This window comes from Haliaeetus albicilla, chromosome 10 (assembly GCF_947461875.1).
Source record: "Haliaeetus albicilla chromosome 10, bHalAlb1.1, whole genome shotgun sequence".
Classification (NCBI taxonomy): Eukaryota; Metazoa; Chordata; class Aves; order Accipitriformes; family Accipitridae; genus Haliaeetus; species Haliaeetus albicilla.
This window is the reverse complement of record NC_091492.1, coordinates 24,681,540-24,694,157: the sequence shown is the minus strand read 5'-3', so window position 1 is coordinate 24,694,157 and position 12,618 is coordinate 24,681,540. Positions and strand designations below refer to the sequence as shown.

Genomic DNA, 12,618 nt, shown 5'->3' with positions numbered 1-12,618 from the left:
TAGTCCAGTTTCCTTGCTAATGTCAGACAGGGTCCTGGAGCAAGCAGGTATTTTGCTTAGTAGGTAGACTGCCAATTTCTACTGTGCACTGATGTGATGGTGAGACTCTTCCGCTTGCACGACAAAAGCTTCAAAAGCCTTTTAAAGCATTTCACGTGTGAAATTTTAAAGTGGTAGAAGAATAAGAAGCAAAATCCTTTACTTGCATCATCATTCTATCCTGGTCCCTTCCTTGATGTAAACACCTAGCCATGTCTACTGTCCAAATACAAGTGCTGGTTTGAGAAGCAGGAGAGAAACTGAGCAGAAGCTGCAATATTCGGCTTGCTCGTATTCTACAAATTGCAGAAAGGGAGCAGACATACTATCTGTGCCCGCTTGGCTGCCTTTCTGTCTAGATAACTGCATGGCCACTGGGGCTGCGGAAGACATTGTGCGCTTGCAAATTTAACCTCCCTGTCTTAGAGCAGATTCGGTTTGTGCTGAGGAGTTAGCTTGTCCCCTGAGGGAGTCTGGTTTCTCCAGCAGTGCCTCGTTAGTCAGTTGTTGGGCTAAGAATAGAACTGTGTTTGAGGTTTGAGGTCTTGGTATTGGACCTCTTTCTAGATTCGGTTTGTATTCAGTGTTCCCCCAGATACGATGAATTACTGCCTTTGTCCTCTCTTGGCTGCATGGTCTTTCAAGAGCCTTCAGGTCAATGCTTTGCCTCCTTTCCATTTGATTCTGCTCACCGTAAAAGCACACTGCTGTCTCCCAGGCTTGTATGGTACCCCTGGAAGTTCTTGCCATAGGTGCTGTGAGTGTTGCCTTCTCCTTGCTGCAGGATGACAAACGTTGTGAGTGGATTTACCGAGGTTCCACACGCCTTGAGCCCATGTTCAGCATGAAAACTTCCACAGCCTCCACCCAAGAAAAGAAGCAAAGTGGACAAGCAAGGACTCGTCCCAATGTCGGTATGTGGCATCTTTTTGTTTTAATTTGTATCCTGGAATTTGAATGAACGCATTATGGGTTGGTGGGGGCAGGTGGGTTGTTTTGGGTTTTGGTGAGGTTTTTTTAGCAGAACTCCTGGAGATTTAAGATTTACAGTAGTCTTTTTCTCCTGGCATAAAGATGCCACAAAACCAGACTGCAGTTGTGTGAAGTGGCCAGAATCTGTTTGGGGTGACTGGCTGTGACTCAGAGCCCAGCCAGTGACCCACTGTTAACTGCAAATACCTCTGTTCTGGTTGCCTTCAGCAGCTAAATCAATATTTTGTGGCTAGTACAAGAAACTTTGGCTGATGGTGGAGGCTTTTCCTGTTGATACTTTGCTTTTTCCCCTTCCGCACTAGGTGCTGTCAGGAGCAAAGGGCCTGTAGTACAGTATACGCAAGATTTAACAGGAGCTGGTACCCAGTACAAACCTTTAGAGCAAATGCAGGCAGCCTCGCTGGCTGCACAGTCCGTTTCTCCACAGCCTGCTGAGATGGAGTAAGTACTTGAGTCCGTTCTCTGCTTCCACCACTACCTCCTTTGTATTTCATCTCCAGTGCTCAGCTCCTTCAGGCGCCACCCTTTCTGTGTAGAGGAATCCTCAGGTGCAGGTTTCCTCCATGACTAGGCTTGTTTCCTGGTTGCACAAATCAGTTTTAGTCATGCTTCTGGGGGAAACTATAGATAAAGGCTGCTGGATGAGTAATTGGGGGCGGGAGAGCTGACAGCCAGCACCCCCTGAGCCAAATGCCATGTTCTTACTCAGGGCTAAAGCACTTGATTTATTTCCAAGTTAGAACGTTTGCTCCTTCTCTTCTGAAAATCTGAATTGCTCCCTCGTGTCACGATCCAGGCACTGGCCCCCGGCTGCCTTGTATTCCTCCACTTGGACTGACCTGCTCGCAGACCTCAATGACTTACGAGGCACTGAGAACTCAGGATCAGTGGTTGGTCTCGGTGGTCACGGACCAAGCCTGGTAAAGCTAAGCCACGACCAAGTCGCACACATGCCTCCTGCCACCAGGGGCCCAAGCGAGACGTTTTCGGAGGTGCGGGCTAGTGCTGAAGGAGGCCTGGATGAAGGAGGAACTCGGCCTTGCGATGAAGGGAGCATGTTGGAGAACACCAGGGTACCTGGGCATGTGCTCAGGGACTTTAATAACTCTCTAGGTGAGAGAGATGCTGCCGTGGTTCAGTTTTGTCATCACTGTGGATTTCCCATCCGAATTTATGGACGCCTGGCCCCCTGCCAGCACGTTTTCTGCTGTGACTGTGCCTTGTCACATGGGCAAACGGGAGAAAGGAGATGTCCCAGCTGTAAGGAACCTGTGCAGCAAGTAAATCTTTATTCACCGGATGCTCTCTAGGTGTAGCAGCATCTAAGAAGCCCTGCCTGCCCCCAGCCTCCAGTCTCAGAGGGGGTTCCTCTCCAAGTACCAGTGCAATATGACCCATTGTGCCCCTGGATGCGGGTGCTGACTTGGAAATGCTCCTCCTGTGCCATTCTGACCAAGACTTGAGAATTGAAGCCATAATAGCCTTGTTCCTTATCTCTTACATACCCAAGAAGAGAGGCCGGTGCTGAAGGAGGTCATGAGAAATGAGCATGAGAAATGCAACACTGGCTCCTCTGCCGTCAGTCTAGGGCCCCACTTGTGAACAGAGGAAGAGCTGGGCTGTTGCCCTAACACTAGGGCACCCTGAGCTGTCGAGGGTGTAGGAAGGATGTGCAATGACATGGCATGAAGACAATAAAGTTGGACTGCAGCAATCAGCCAGCCTGCAGTCTTGCTGGCTGCTGAATCTCTCCTTTTCCGTTTAACAGTCCGCACAGAGGCTTTGACTTTATGATCTTGTTTTCAGGTCTAATGCAAGCAGACACTACAGCCGTTTCCCTGCCCTGCTGTTAAATAGTGAACTGCTTAAAGACAACTGGTTTTTAACATTGACTGAAGGCAGTGTACTGTATCCATGTCCCTGCTGTTCCAAGGAATGTTGTTGGGTTAAAAACACATTGTTTTTAGCTTATTAAAACTGGGAGAATGGTTTCTTCACTCTGGTGTTTTGTTTACTCTGAGGAAGGCCCAGTACTCTTCCCTCTCTAGTCTCACTTTCAAGTTCCAGGTGCCAGGGAGCTGCTGTTGGCCATTTCTGACTGTTTAAAGCCTGCTGATGGAAGCTTTTTTCTCTTGCTCTTGAATTTTGAAGTGTGTGTTAACACCTTGCTTTTAAGGCACATGTTTGCAGAAACAGTTGCCCCCTCCTGCTGTCACTGTCTCCTCCCTTTCTACCCTGATAACATAAGTTAGATTCTTCCACTTGCAGGAAAACCAGTGGCTGGTTTGGGGTGTTCTTCTGTTTAATCCGTGTAAATGGATTGAAAACCTCCATTATTGTTTTCTCAGAATGTGAGGGCAGAGTTTTCCAGGTGCCTCCCACCTTCCCAATGTTGTGTGTTGGGCTGCAGAGGTGTTTGGGAGCCCCTCACAGCCCTTTTGTCAGTAATGTTATTACATTCCCTTGTACAATCTTATCTTGTTACTTGCTATGGACAAGAGAGTCCTCTGTACTTCTTGTTCCTCCCACTGCTCAGTACTGTTGCACTGATTGAGCCTCTGTAAACTCTTGTTTCTGCTATTGCAGAGGTTTCTTCATGTACTGGTTTGTCCAGCTTCCTGAAATGAAGGCCTTGGACATCGTCATTACACTCCCTCTCACTCCCATGCCTCGCTTCCAAATAGCAGTATGTCAGGAGTTACTTTTAAATGAAGCTGAGTTCTGGCATTTGGTTGGGGTTGTTGCGGGATCGCTGTAGCATAAGGAGTCATAAATGAGCTGATTACTCGTTAGGAAACGCTCATTCGGAAAAAATCTGCTTGGCTTCTCTCGGATGGGGCACTGTTGCTGACTTCTGCGGGGGAATGTTATTTTGACTGCCCCTGTCTGTCTAAATCCTACCAGTTGTGTGACCATATGCATCTTGCAAATCGCCTCCTTTCTTCCCTCGTGCAGATGCTCTGACAGTCAGCTGGCCCAGTCAAGAAAGCAAGTGGCCAAGAAAAGCACTTCCTTCCGTCCTGGCTCCGTAGGCTCTGGGCAGTCATCACCTTCTTCACCTGTCCTAAGTGATACACCTCCGATGGGAAGGACTGGTGCATCCCAGCAGCATCGGTAAGCAAAGCTTGTTCACACTTACAACAAATGCAGCGATATCCCTGCATCCTTGTGAGAGTTTGGGATGCTGGTACAGATTTGGGGCTTGTTTGGTTTAGTGCAGGTCTATTTTGTTATGGACTGACACCTTTATTTGCCAGCTTGTCATGTCCTGAGCATTTGTCTTCCTCTTACCTTGTTCTCCCTCCCAGACAACTGTTTGTTATGTTTTGTTGGCGGCTTTTGCTTGGAGGGTCTCTTATCAGCTCTGACCAGAACTTACCCCAGTGGGACCCTGGCCAAAGCCTCTGATCCTGCTTGTTTTTAGAGGACTCCTGTTACTACAAGCTTTCCAGGGTCAGGGGGAAGCTGCTATTAACATAAATCTGCAGGTGGCTTTTCCACAGTGGTTGCTTTGTGGCAATCAATGCACAGCACAGAAGCCGCTGATCCCAGTTCTGAGACCACAACCAGCTTGCACTTCTTTTTGCTTCCCTAGTTCTGATTTGGGGGTTTTTTGTGTTCTCTGCTGCTGGTAACACTCCCTTTGGGGCCTGCCCAGGCTTGCTCCCCAGGGATGTTGGGGTTTGTGTCTAATGGGACTAAGCAGCAAAGCCAACAGGGTGTCCCAGTGTGTAACTAGCAGCTGCTTTGATAGGAATTAAGGGCCTAAAATCCCTTTGCAGTTTGAGGAGAAAGCACCACTCTTCCTTAAGCCGCAGTTGCTCAGTGTATCCCTTTTCCTGTAACAGGCTGTCCAGTGGCCAGGCAGGCAGTGGCACAGCACAGTCCTTCCACGGCATGATGGACCGCGTGCCGAACGAGCCCTCTTACCGAGCCCCACTGGAGAAACTCTTCTACCTGCCACACGTCTGCAGCTACACCTGCCTGTCCCGCGTCCGTCCCATCCGCAGCGATCAGTACCGCAGCAAGAACCCCCTGCTCATCCCGCTGCTCTACGACTTCCGACGGATGACAGCCCGCCGACGGGTTAACCGCAAGATGGGCTTCCATGTCCTCTACAAGACGCCCTGTGGGCTGTGCCTGAGAACCATGCAGGAGATCGAACGCTACCTTTTGAGACAGACTGTGACTTTCTGTTCCTGGAGATGTTCTGCCTGGACCCGTATGTGCTGGTGGATCGCAAGTTCCAGCCCTACAAACCCTACTACTACATTGCAGACATTACCAAGGGCAGGGAGGATGTGCCGCTGTCCTGTGTCAACGAGATCGATAACACCCCCCCTCCACAGGTGGCCTACAGCAAAGAACGCATCCCTGGCAAAGGGGTTTACATCAACACTAGCTGGGAGTTCCTCGTGGGCTGCGATTGCAAAGACGGCTGCAGAGACAAGTAGGTGACCCCTTGTGTGTTGCTGAGCCTGGAGGGTGGGGGACGGCACACTGCCTGCCCTGATAACAGCCCAAGGTGGATCTGCTCTGGACTATAAGCCCATGCAGCTCTGGTCGGTTGCAGGTTTGACTCCAAGGCAAGCCCTGTGTGCCCATCTCTGCATATACGCATGCAGAAAGTTGTGCTTTCTTTTCCTTTCTGCAAAACCGGTGTGTAAAACTAACTTCTGGGGCATGGGTGGGTTTTTCTGTGTGTCTCTCTAGATCGAAATGTGCCTGTCACCAGCTGACAGTCCAAGCGACTGGCTGCACCCCGGGCGGGCAGATCAACCCCAATTCAGGATACCAGCACAAAAGGCTGGAAGAATGCCTCCCGACAGGGTAAGTAAAGCTGCGTCTTCTCCTTGCCTTACAAATATCAACCCCAGAAACTTGGCCTCTGATGCTATCAGAGAGGCAGTATTTCCCAGAACTAAGAGCAGATACTGAAAACCTGCCTCTGTTCTTGATCCATCTGCTAATGTGTCGCCTGGGATCTCTGTGTGTTACCGTAATACCTGGCAACTACACTCTCCCTACTCTGCTGAGCTTTAAGTCGCTGCTGCAAGTCCCTTTGCATCATTACTGGTATAACACCAAGTCTTGGGATATTGCTTTATCAAGGAAGATGTCACTGTTCTTTCTTTCAGAGTTTACGAGTGTAACAAGAGGTGCAAGTGCAACATTAACATGTGCACCAACCGCCTGGTCCAACATGGGCTCCAAGTCCGCCTGCAGTTATTCAAGACTCAGAACAAAGGCTGGGGCATTCGCTGCCTTGATGATATTGCTAAAGGCTCTTTCGTCTGCATTTACGCAGGTAGGATCTCACCCTGCTGAACAAGCAGGTAGAAGCCTCTTAGTTTTGAAACAGGTGCTGTGAATGAAAAGCCTCTGTTGAGCCAGTGCTCTTCCCAGTGGTCACATATACTCAGATATGAATCTGCTTTGTTTTGGTTAAGGGTGGAGGGAATAAGTATTTGAAAAGATCTGGTTGTGTCAAGCTTGTGTCAGGCCTGAGATCTAGGCTTTGTTTATTGCAAAATGCAAAACCCAGCAGAATGGGTGTGAAGCTCTTCCTGTGCTTGTTAAGGGGACAGGAAAGTGAAGACTTAGATGGTAAACTTGCAGCACTTTGATTTCCTGATTGATGCCCCTCCCTTGCTCAACTCTGAAACAAGATGCTGCAGAAACCTGTGTCTGCAGTGCCAGTGTCCAGAGAAGTGCTCGGATCCCCAAACCTGTTTCTGCACACTGAGGGTGAATCAACACATACCTGCTTCCTGTTTACATCAAACCAGTCGCCGTGGCATCAGCACAAACCAATAAAATGCAGAAGTTGCGCAGTATGGTTGCGTTAATTCTGAAATGAAACTAACCATGGGCATTGCCTGAGTTCTGGTGCCCTGGTTTCTTTCCCTTAATATTGCCTCTGCGCTACACCCTCACCTCGAGCCCTTCAGAGGAAAAGCAGTCACCCTATTTGAACTGCTGTTGAAAGATTTCCTTGCTGGAAGCCTAGATGTTAGCAAGGGCCTGCTTTAGATCAGCCACCTGCTTCAGATTTTCATTAGCTCGAGTATCAGGGTAATACGTTGTCCTTTCCCAGCCCAGCTTTGGAGTAAGTTGGTGTCAGTCCTGTTTGCTCCTCAAGGAGCCTTTGGGGAGGATAAAATTTATGGGACAGGAATGTCATCACGGAAAATTCACACTTAGTTTTCTATTCCCCCCCCCCCCCCCCCCAGGGAAAATCCTCACGGATGACTTTGCCGACAAAGAGGGGTTAGAGATGGGTGACGAGTATTTTGCAAACCTGGATCACATTGAGAGCGTGGAGAACTTCAAGGAGGGCTATGAGAGCGACGCAAAATGCTCTTCTGACAGCAGCGGGGTGGACCTCAAGGACGAAGAAGAGGACAATACAGGCACTGAGGAGCAGGAGGAGTCCAACGAGGACAGCTCTGACGACAACTTCTGCAAGGACGAGGACTTCAGCACCAGCTCAGTATGGCGCAGCTATGCCACGCGACGGCAGACCCGGGGCCAGAAGGAGAATGGGCTGTCGGAGACAGCCTCCAAGGACTCAGGGCTCACACGGCAAATCAGCCACGATGAGACGGTGGTGGCTGTCTCCTGTAAGCTGCCGGTGTCGGAGGAGACCTCCAAGAACAAAGTGGCCTCATGGCTGAGCTCCAACAGCATGTCTGACAGCTTTCAGGACAATGACAGTGCCTCCTCCTTCAAGATGAGCGAAAGCAGCGAAGCCAAGGCCAGCAAGACGGAGCTCCCGTGTGAGAGAGAGAAAGCCTGTGCTGCTGCCCTGGGTGACCTGGATGGAGAGTCAAAGGCATTAAAGAAAGATGTAAGGGAGGGCTGTGGGACTGGCAGATGAGTATTGCCCCCTGCCCTGGGGGCATGGATGAGGAAACGGAGACACAGAGATGTTCCTCAGCCATGCTCTTGCTCGAATGGCTTTTCTACCCATACAACATGAATAGGTGGACCGTGGTGCTGTTTGGTGTCCCCTTGCCCTGCTTACTTGGCCTTTGCCCACTGTGGCGGGGTAAGGAGGTGCCTTTCCCCTTCTCGAGGGAAGTTGTGGCACGAGGCTACAAAGAAGTTGCTGAGCAGGAGCTGAGCTAAAATCCCTCCTGCCCTGGGCACTATGTGCCTGTGCAGCCCTGAGAGAGGGAGCCACCACCTGCCGGGGTACCTGCAGTGGTGTGGAGAGGGCTCAGGCAGGGCTGGGGACAGCAGGGAGATGGAGGTGGTCTCTGTCCACCCCCTGCTCTGGAGAGGGGACTCGGAGACCCACTGTGTGGGATGTGGAGGGTGGGAGACCTGTGGTCATAACTTGGCCCTTCTGGAGCACCCCCTGGACTGGGTGTCACACTGAGCGGTGGGGACACCTGGCTTCTCACTCCCGGGCTGGTGCTTGGGGAGCGTTTCCACAGAAGCGCTGAAAGTGCCCCAAAAGGGAGAGATTTTAATCTCCTATACTTTTCCCCTCTGCAGGAACCTGAAGATCCAACCAAAATTCCTGGGTAAGGTTCCTTAAATTGTATTTTCCTGCTTTTTATTTCCAAATATCATTCTGAATGAGTTGCTGCAACTCTAGGGCTGCCCCTCAACTCTATTAATGCCACTGCCAGAGTAAACTGAGAGGTTGCGAGGGTTTGGGCTGTGCCCCAATGGCAAATTAAACGCTTAGAGTTGATGGCAGTCTTGTCCAGCTCTCAGCTTTCCTCTGTCTCTGCCTGGCCTGCAGACAATCTCCCTGGAGATGCAAGCATGACCCACTCTCATCTTTACCCCACAGGCTAAGCGACTTGGGAAGGATGTATGGCTACAACCCGAGCCCTCCCAAACTGGAAGGGATCCGCAGGCCGACAAGCAAGACCGCCCTGCTGCAGAGCAGACGGCATTCTCTCGCCCCACAGCCCCCCACAGATGTAAGCGGTGATCCTTCAGGCTTCAGACGTGGGCTGGGAGGGGTGGGCCTGGCTCTGCCTCAACTCCAAACTGGTTTGATGAAGACCTTGAACCTTACTTTGGGTTGTTTCTATGCCACTTTCATTCCCAGTTGAGCACCAGCACAGGGCTTGTGGTTCGTAGTTGTGATTTCCTGGGGGAGCAGTTGATTTCCTTCAGACAGTGGGGGTCTTTCATGGTTCTGAAAGCCCCCCCCAAAAAAGAGGACAGCATGGGGTTTGGGCCATGTTTTATAATGGGATGTAGCACCTTGGTTCACATACCAGCACACTAGGCACCCCTTGCTCAGCAGAGCTGGGTCTAGGAAGCTATCCTGGGGGACCGTCTTTGGTTTTTGGGATCTTCTCCCTTCCTTGTGAAACCCAGAGCACCTAATGGTGCAGGCTCATGAGTCTCTGGCAGTCTGGGTGCTGCAGGACTAACCAGCCCCCTGAAACCCCACTGCTATTTCAGACATTGGCCTGCGAGATGGGGTTTCTGTCCAGTTCCAGCTCTGATCGCAGTGTCCACATGTGTGATCCACTTCAAAAGGGCTTCCTGGGGGACAGAGGTCCTCTGCTAGAAGAGAGCAAAATACTACTGGGGAAAAAGGGACCCCTGAATGTCGCTTGGAGAGCGATGAAGCAATGCTCTCCCCTGACTCAAGCTGCACTCAGCAGCTGTTAATGCCTTTCTGCAGGATGTGCTGACCCTGTCAAGCAGCACAGACAGTGAGGGGGAGAACGGGCAGCCGGTGGTGGGGCAGGCCCAGGGCACCACCAACGACAGTGATGACATCCAGACCATTTCCTCGGGCTCAGAGGAGGAGGAAGGGGACGACAAGAAAAACCCCTCATCTGGGTCAGGTGAGGACAGCTGGGGGAGGAACAAGGGCTGAAGGTGGAAAGTACAGAAGTACAGCAAGAAATTTTGGCCAGAAACCACCAAGAAGGGCTGATGAGGACATAGCAGCTGTGAACATGGTGCATCCTGCTCCAAGCACCTCTGAGCTTTGCCTAAGGACCAAGGTCTGAAGCTTCCCCAAGTGCTGTTTGAGACATAACTGCAAAACCCAGTCCTCAAGTACTAGAGATTTGTGGGTATCAAAAAAAAACCAGCTGTGAGGCTTATTATGGTGGGTCTCCAGGCTTCGCTGGGTGGAGCGGAGAGCTGGAACATTCCCAGGAGCCATCCCAGGGTGGTATTTTAGATCTGAGCTGTGTCCCTAAGGGGTTTATTACCCCTGTGTGAAAGAAGAGAGCATCGTGGGGCAGCAGCACTACTGTGGGGTCTCTCCTGGAAGATGCAGAGAGAACACGGCAGTGTTTGCTCCTCTCTTGTGGCAGGTCCTGTGAAGAGGCAGGTGGCAGTGAAATCCACCCGAGGCTTTGCCCTGAAATCCACTCACGGGATTGCCATCAAATCAACCAACATGGCAGCAGCCGACAAGGGCGAGAGCGCACCCGTCCGTAGAACCACCCGCCAATTCTACGACGGAGAGGAGTCCTGTTATATCATTGATGCCAAGCTGGAAGGGAACCTGGGCCGATACCTCAACGTGAGTCACTGCCCTTGGCAGGGGATGAAAGGGGAATGGCCCTCGGCAGCTGAGAAGAAAAGGACGTATTTGGGGTGACCTGTCCGTTCAGTGGGCCTGTTCTTCCCCAAGACTAGATAAATACAGTAAAAAAAGGGGGAAAAGAGCAGGACAGGGAGGATGATCCACTCCCCCCGATTGAAATAGGGCAGCTGCTCTGGCCCCGTGACATGTGGTAAGCAGGATGATGGCTAAGTCAGTCCTTCCAGTGACCGTTACCTTTGTGAGCATGGATCTTATGACTCATCCCTGGTTGTGCAGGCAGGGGAGGGAGTGTGTCCTGTTTCAGCAGGCTTATGCTGGATGCAGCGGACAAATCGGGAATGGTCCTTGTTCATAAAGGCTTGTGTTTATTGCTGGCTGGTTTGCATCCCTCCCCACGCAGGAACTTGCTTACTGTGTCTGTCTCTGCTCCCCTTACAGCACAGCTGCATTCCTAACCTCTTTGTGCAGAACGTTTTTGTGGACACGCACGATCTCCGCTTCCCCTGGGTCGCCTTCTTCGCCAGCAAGTGAGTCCTGGTGCACTTGGGGAAGGGCTGCCCATTCACGGAGCTTGGTTGGACCCAGCTCCTTGGTCCGGGGCTGCGCAACTGGTGCGGGCTGGGCGTTTCCTATTCTTGGTAACCTCAGTCCCTGGTTTCACACCAGCCTGAGCGGGGAGAAGCTTGGAGATGAGTTGGGTGAGGACCTCTCTTCTGTGCTGGAGATTCTGGTGCAATTTGCACCAGTTTTAGACCTTTCCACCGGGGAGAGCTAAGCACGGAGCAGCCGGCTGCCCAGCTTGTTCGAGTCGCAAACCTTGCAGGCACTGTGGGGCGGTGGTGAATCCCTGCCACATGCCTCTTGGGCACTGCGAGTGTGGCGTCTCCTCTGTGAAGCCCCGCGGGAGTGATTCATCAGGGAACTTTGTCCCTTTGCTCGCTGTGGAGCCACAGGCAGCTGCGCTGGCTGCTCCACCCTTGCCCCAGGGGAAGCTGGACTGCGCTGCCCTGTCCAGAGAGGTCATAAGTAAGCGTTGCTCTCTGCAGGCAGGAGGGCCAGCTTATCTTCCTTTTCACAATGGCCTCTTCTCCCAGCCTGTGCTTTCTTTTTTACTTCCCAGGAGGATACGAGCTGGCACAGAGCTGACATGGGATTACAACTACGAAGTGGGCAGCGTGGAAGGCAAACAGCTGCTGTGCTGCTGCGGGGCTGTCGAGTGCCGAGGGCGGCTGCTGTGAGCCCACCCACCTGATGCTCTACCGGATCCCTCTTGACCACAGGCTTGGTGCTGATTTTCCCTTTGTGAGGGTAAAGTTTCTTCCCAAGAGGTGGTTGTTTAATAGTAACCGTTACGAAGCTGAGCACAGTGGCTTTGAGTTCTCCTGGTCACTTGAAAATTACAGTGGCAGATGGACACAGAACAGAAATGTAACCTGGCACATGTGTGATGGCTGCGGTGGGGGGTGATGCCCAAACCTGATGCTGTGAGCTTTGCTTCTCTCCCTCAGCACCGCTGGAAAGGCCATTAGCCAATCCGTTACCTACCTGAGCCCTTGACAAGCAGCTGTTCCTGCTCTCTTCCAGCTCTCCACCAAATTTAAGACACAAAGCCCTGGGCATTGCTGCCGGTTTTCCAGCAGGAAGCACTTCACCAAGACTCCAGGGAAGTGCTTCACAGTTGGGACTGAGCTGTTGATGTCCATGCAGCCTTGGGATAGGACTGGGAGGGAGCGAGGGTGGTGGAGGTAAATCCAGATTGGTCTACTCATACTGGGCTTATAGCAGTGACATAAATTTAAGTGGGGGGAAAAAAAAAACCAGTCTTCAACTGTGATATGTTGTAAAGAATCTTTTCATTGTTAAAAAGCAATAAAGTATGTTTTTCTATTAAAAAAAATGCTCTGAACTTCAGACACAGCAAAAACCCCTGAAAGAGCAGGATTTAACCACTTCCTTCATCCTTGTTTCCACAGGGCTTGCAGGAAAACTGCCAGAGGCAGATGGGCCCAGGCAGGTTAAGATGTGCAGTGGCATAGGGAGGGTAA

General features: G+C 51.3%; 1 protein-coding gene across 1 annotated transcript in view; it reads left to right on the top strand.

Annotated features, from left to right (window-relative positions):
• SETDB1 (SET domain bifurcated histone lysine methyltransferase 1) overlaps positions 1 to 12,470 on the top strand; it is a 17,872-nt gene extending 5,402 nt beyond the window's left edge. Inside the window, 17 exon segments of the mRNA XM_069795495.1 lie at positions 740 to 953; positions 1,335 to 1,473; positions 1,829 to 2,338; positions 2,839 to 2,940; positions 3,619 to 3,786; positions 3,988 to 4,146; positions 4,881 to 5,200; positions 5,203 to 5,482; positions 5,746 to 5,862; positions 6,171 to 6,340; positions 7,266 to 7,882; positions 8,536 to 8,564; positions 8,840 to 8,972; positions 9,692 to 9,857; positions 10,338 to 10,549; positions 11,012 to 11,100; positions 11,694 to 12,470. Coding sequence (XP_069651596.1) covers positions 740 to 953; positions 1,335 to 1,473; positions 1,829 to 2,338; positions 2,839 to 2,940; positions 3,619 to 3,786; positions 3,988 to 4,146; positions 4,881 to 5,200; positions 5,203 to 5,482; positions 5,746 to 5,862; positions 6,171 to 6,340; positions 7,266 to 7,882; positions 8,536 to 8,564; positions 8,840 to 8,972; positions 9,692 to 9,857; positions 10,338 to 10,549; positions 11,012 to 11,100; positions 11,694 to 11,811 — 3,543 coding nt within the window. The 3' untranslated portion in view covers positions 11,812 to 12,470.
• The last annotated feature ends 148 nt before the right edge of the window (positions 12,471 to 12,618 follow it).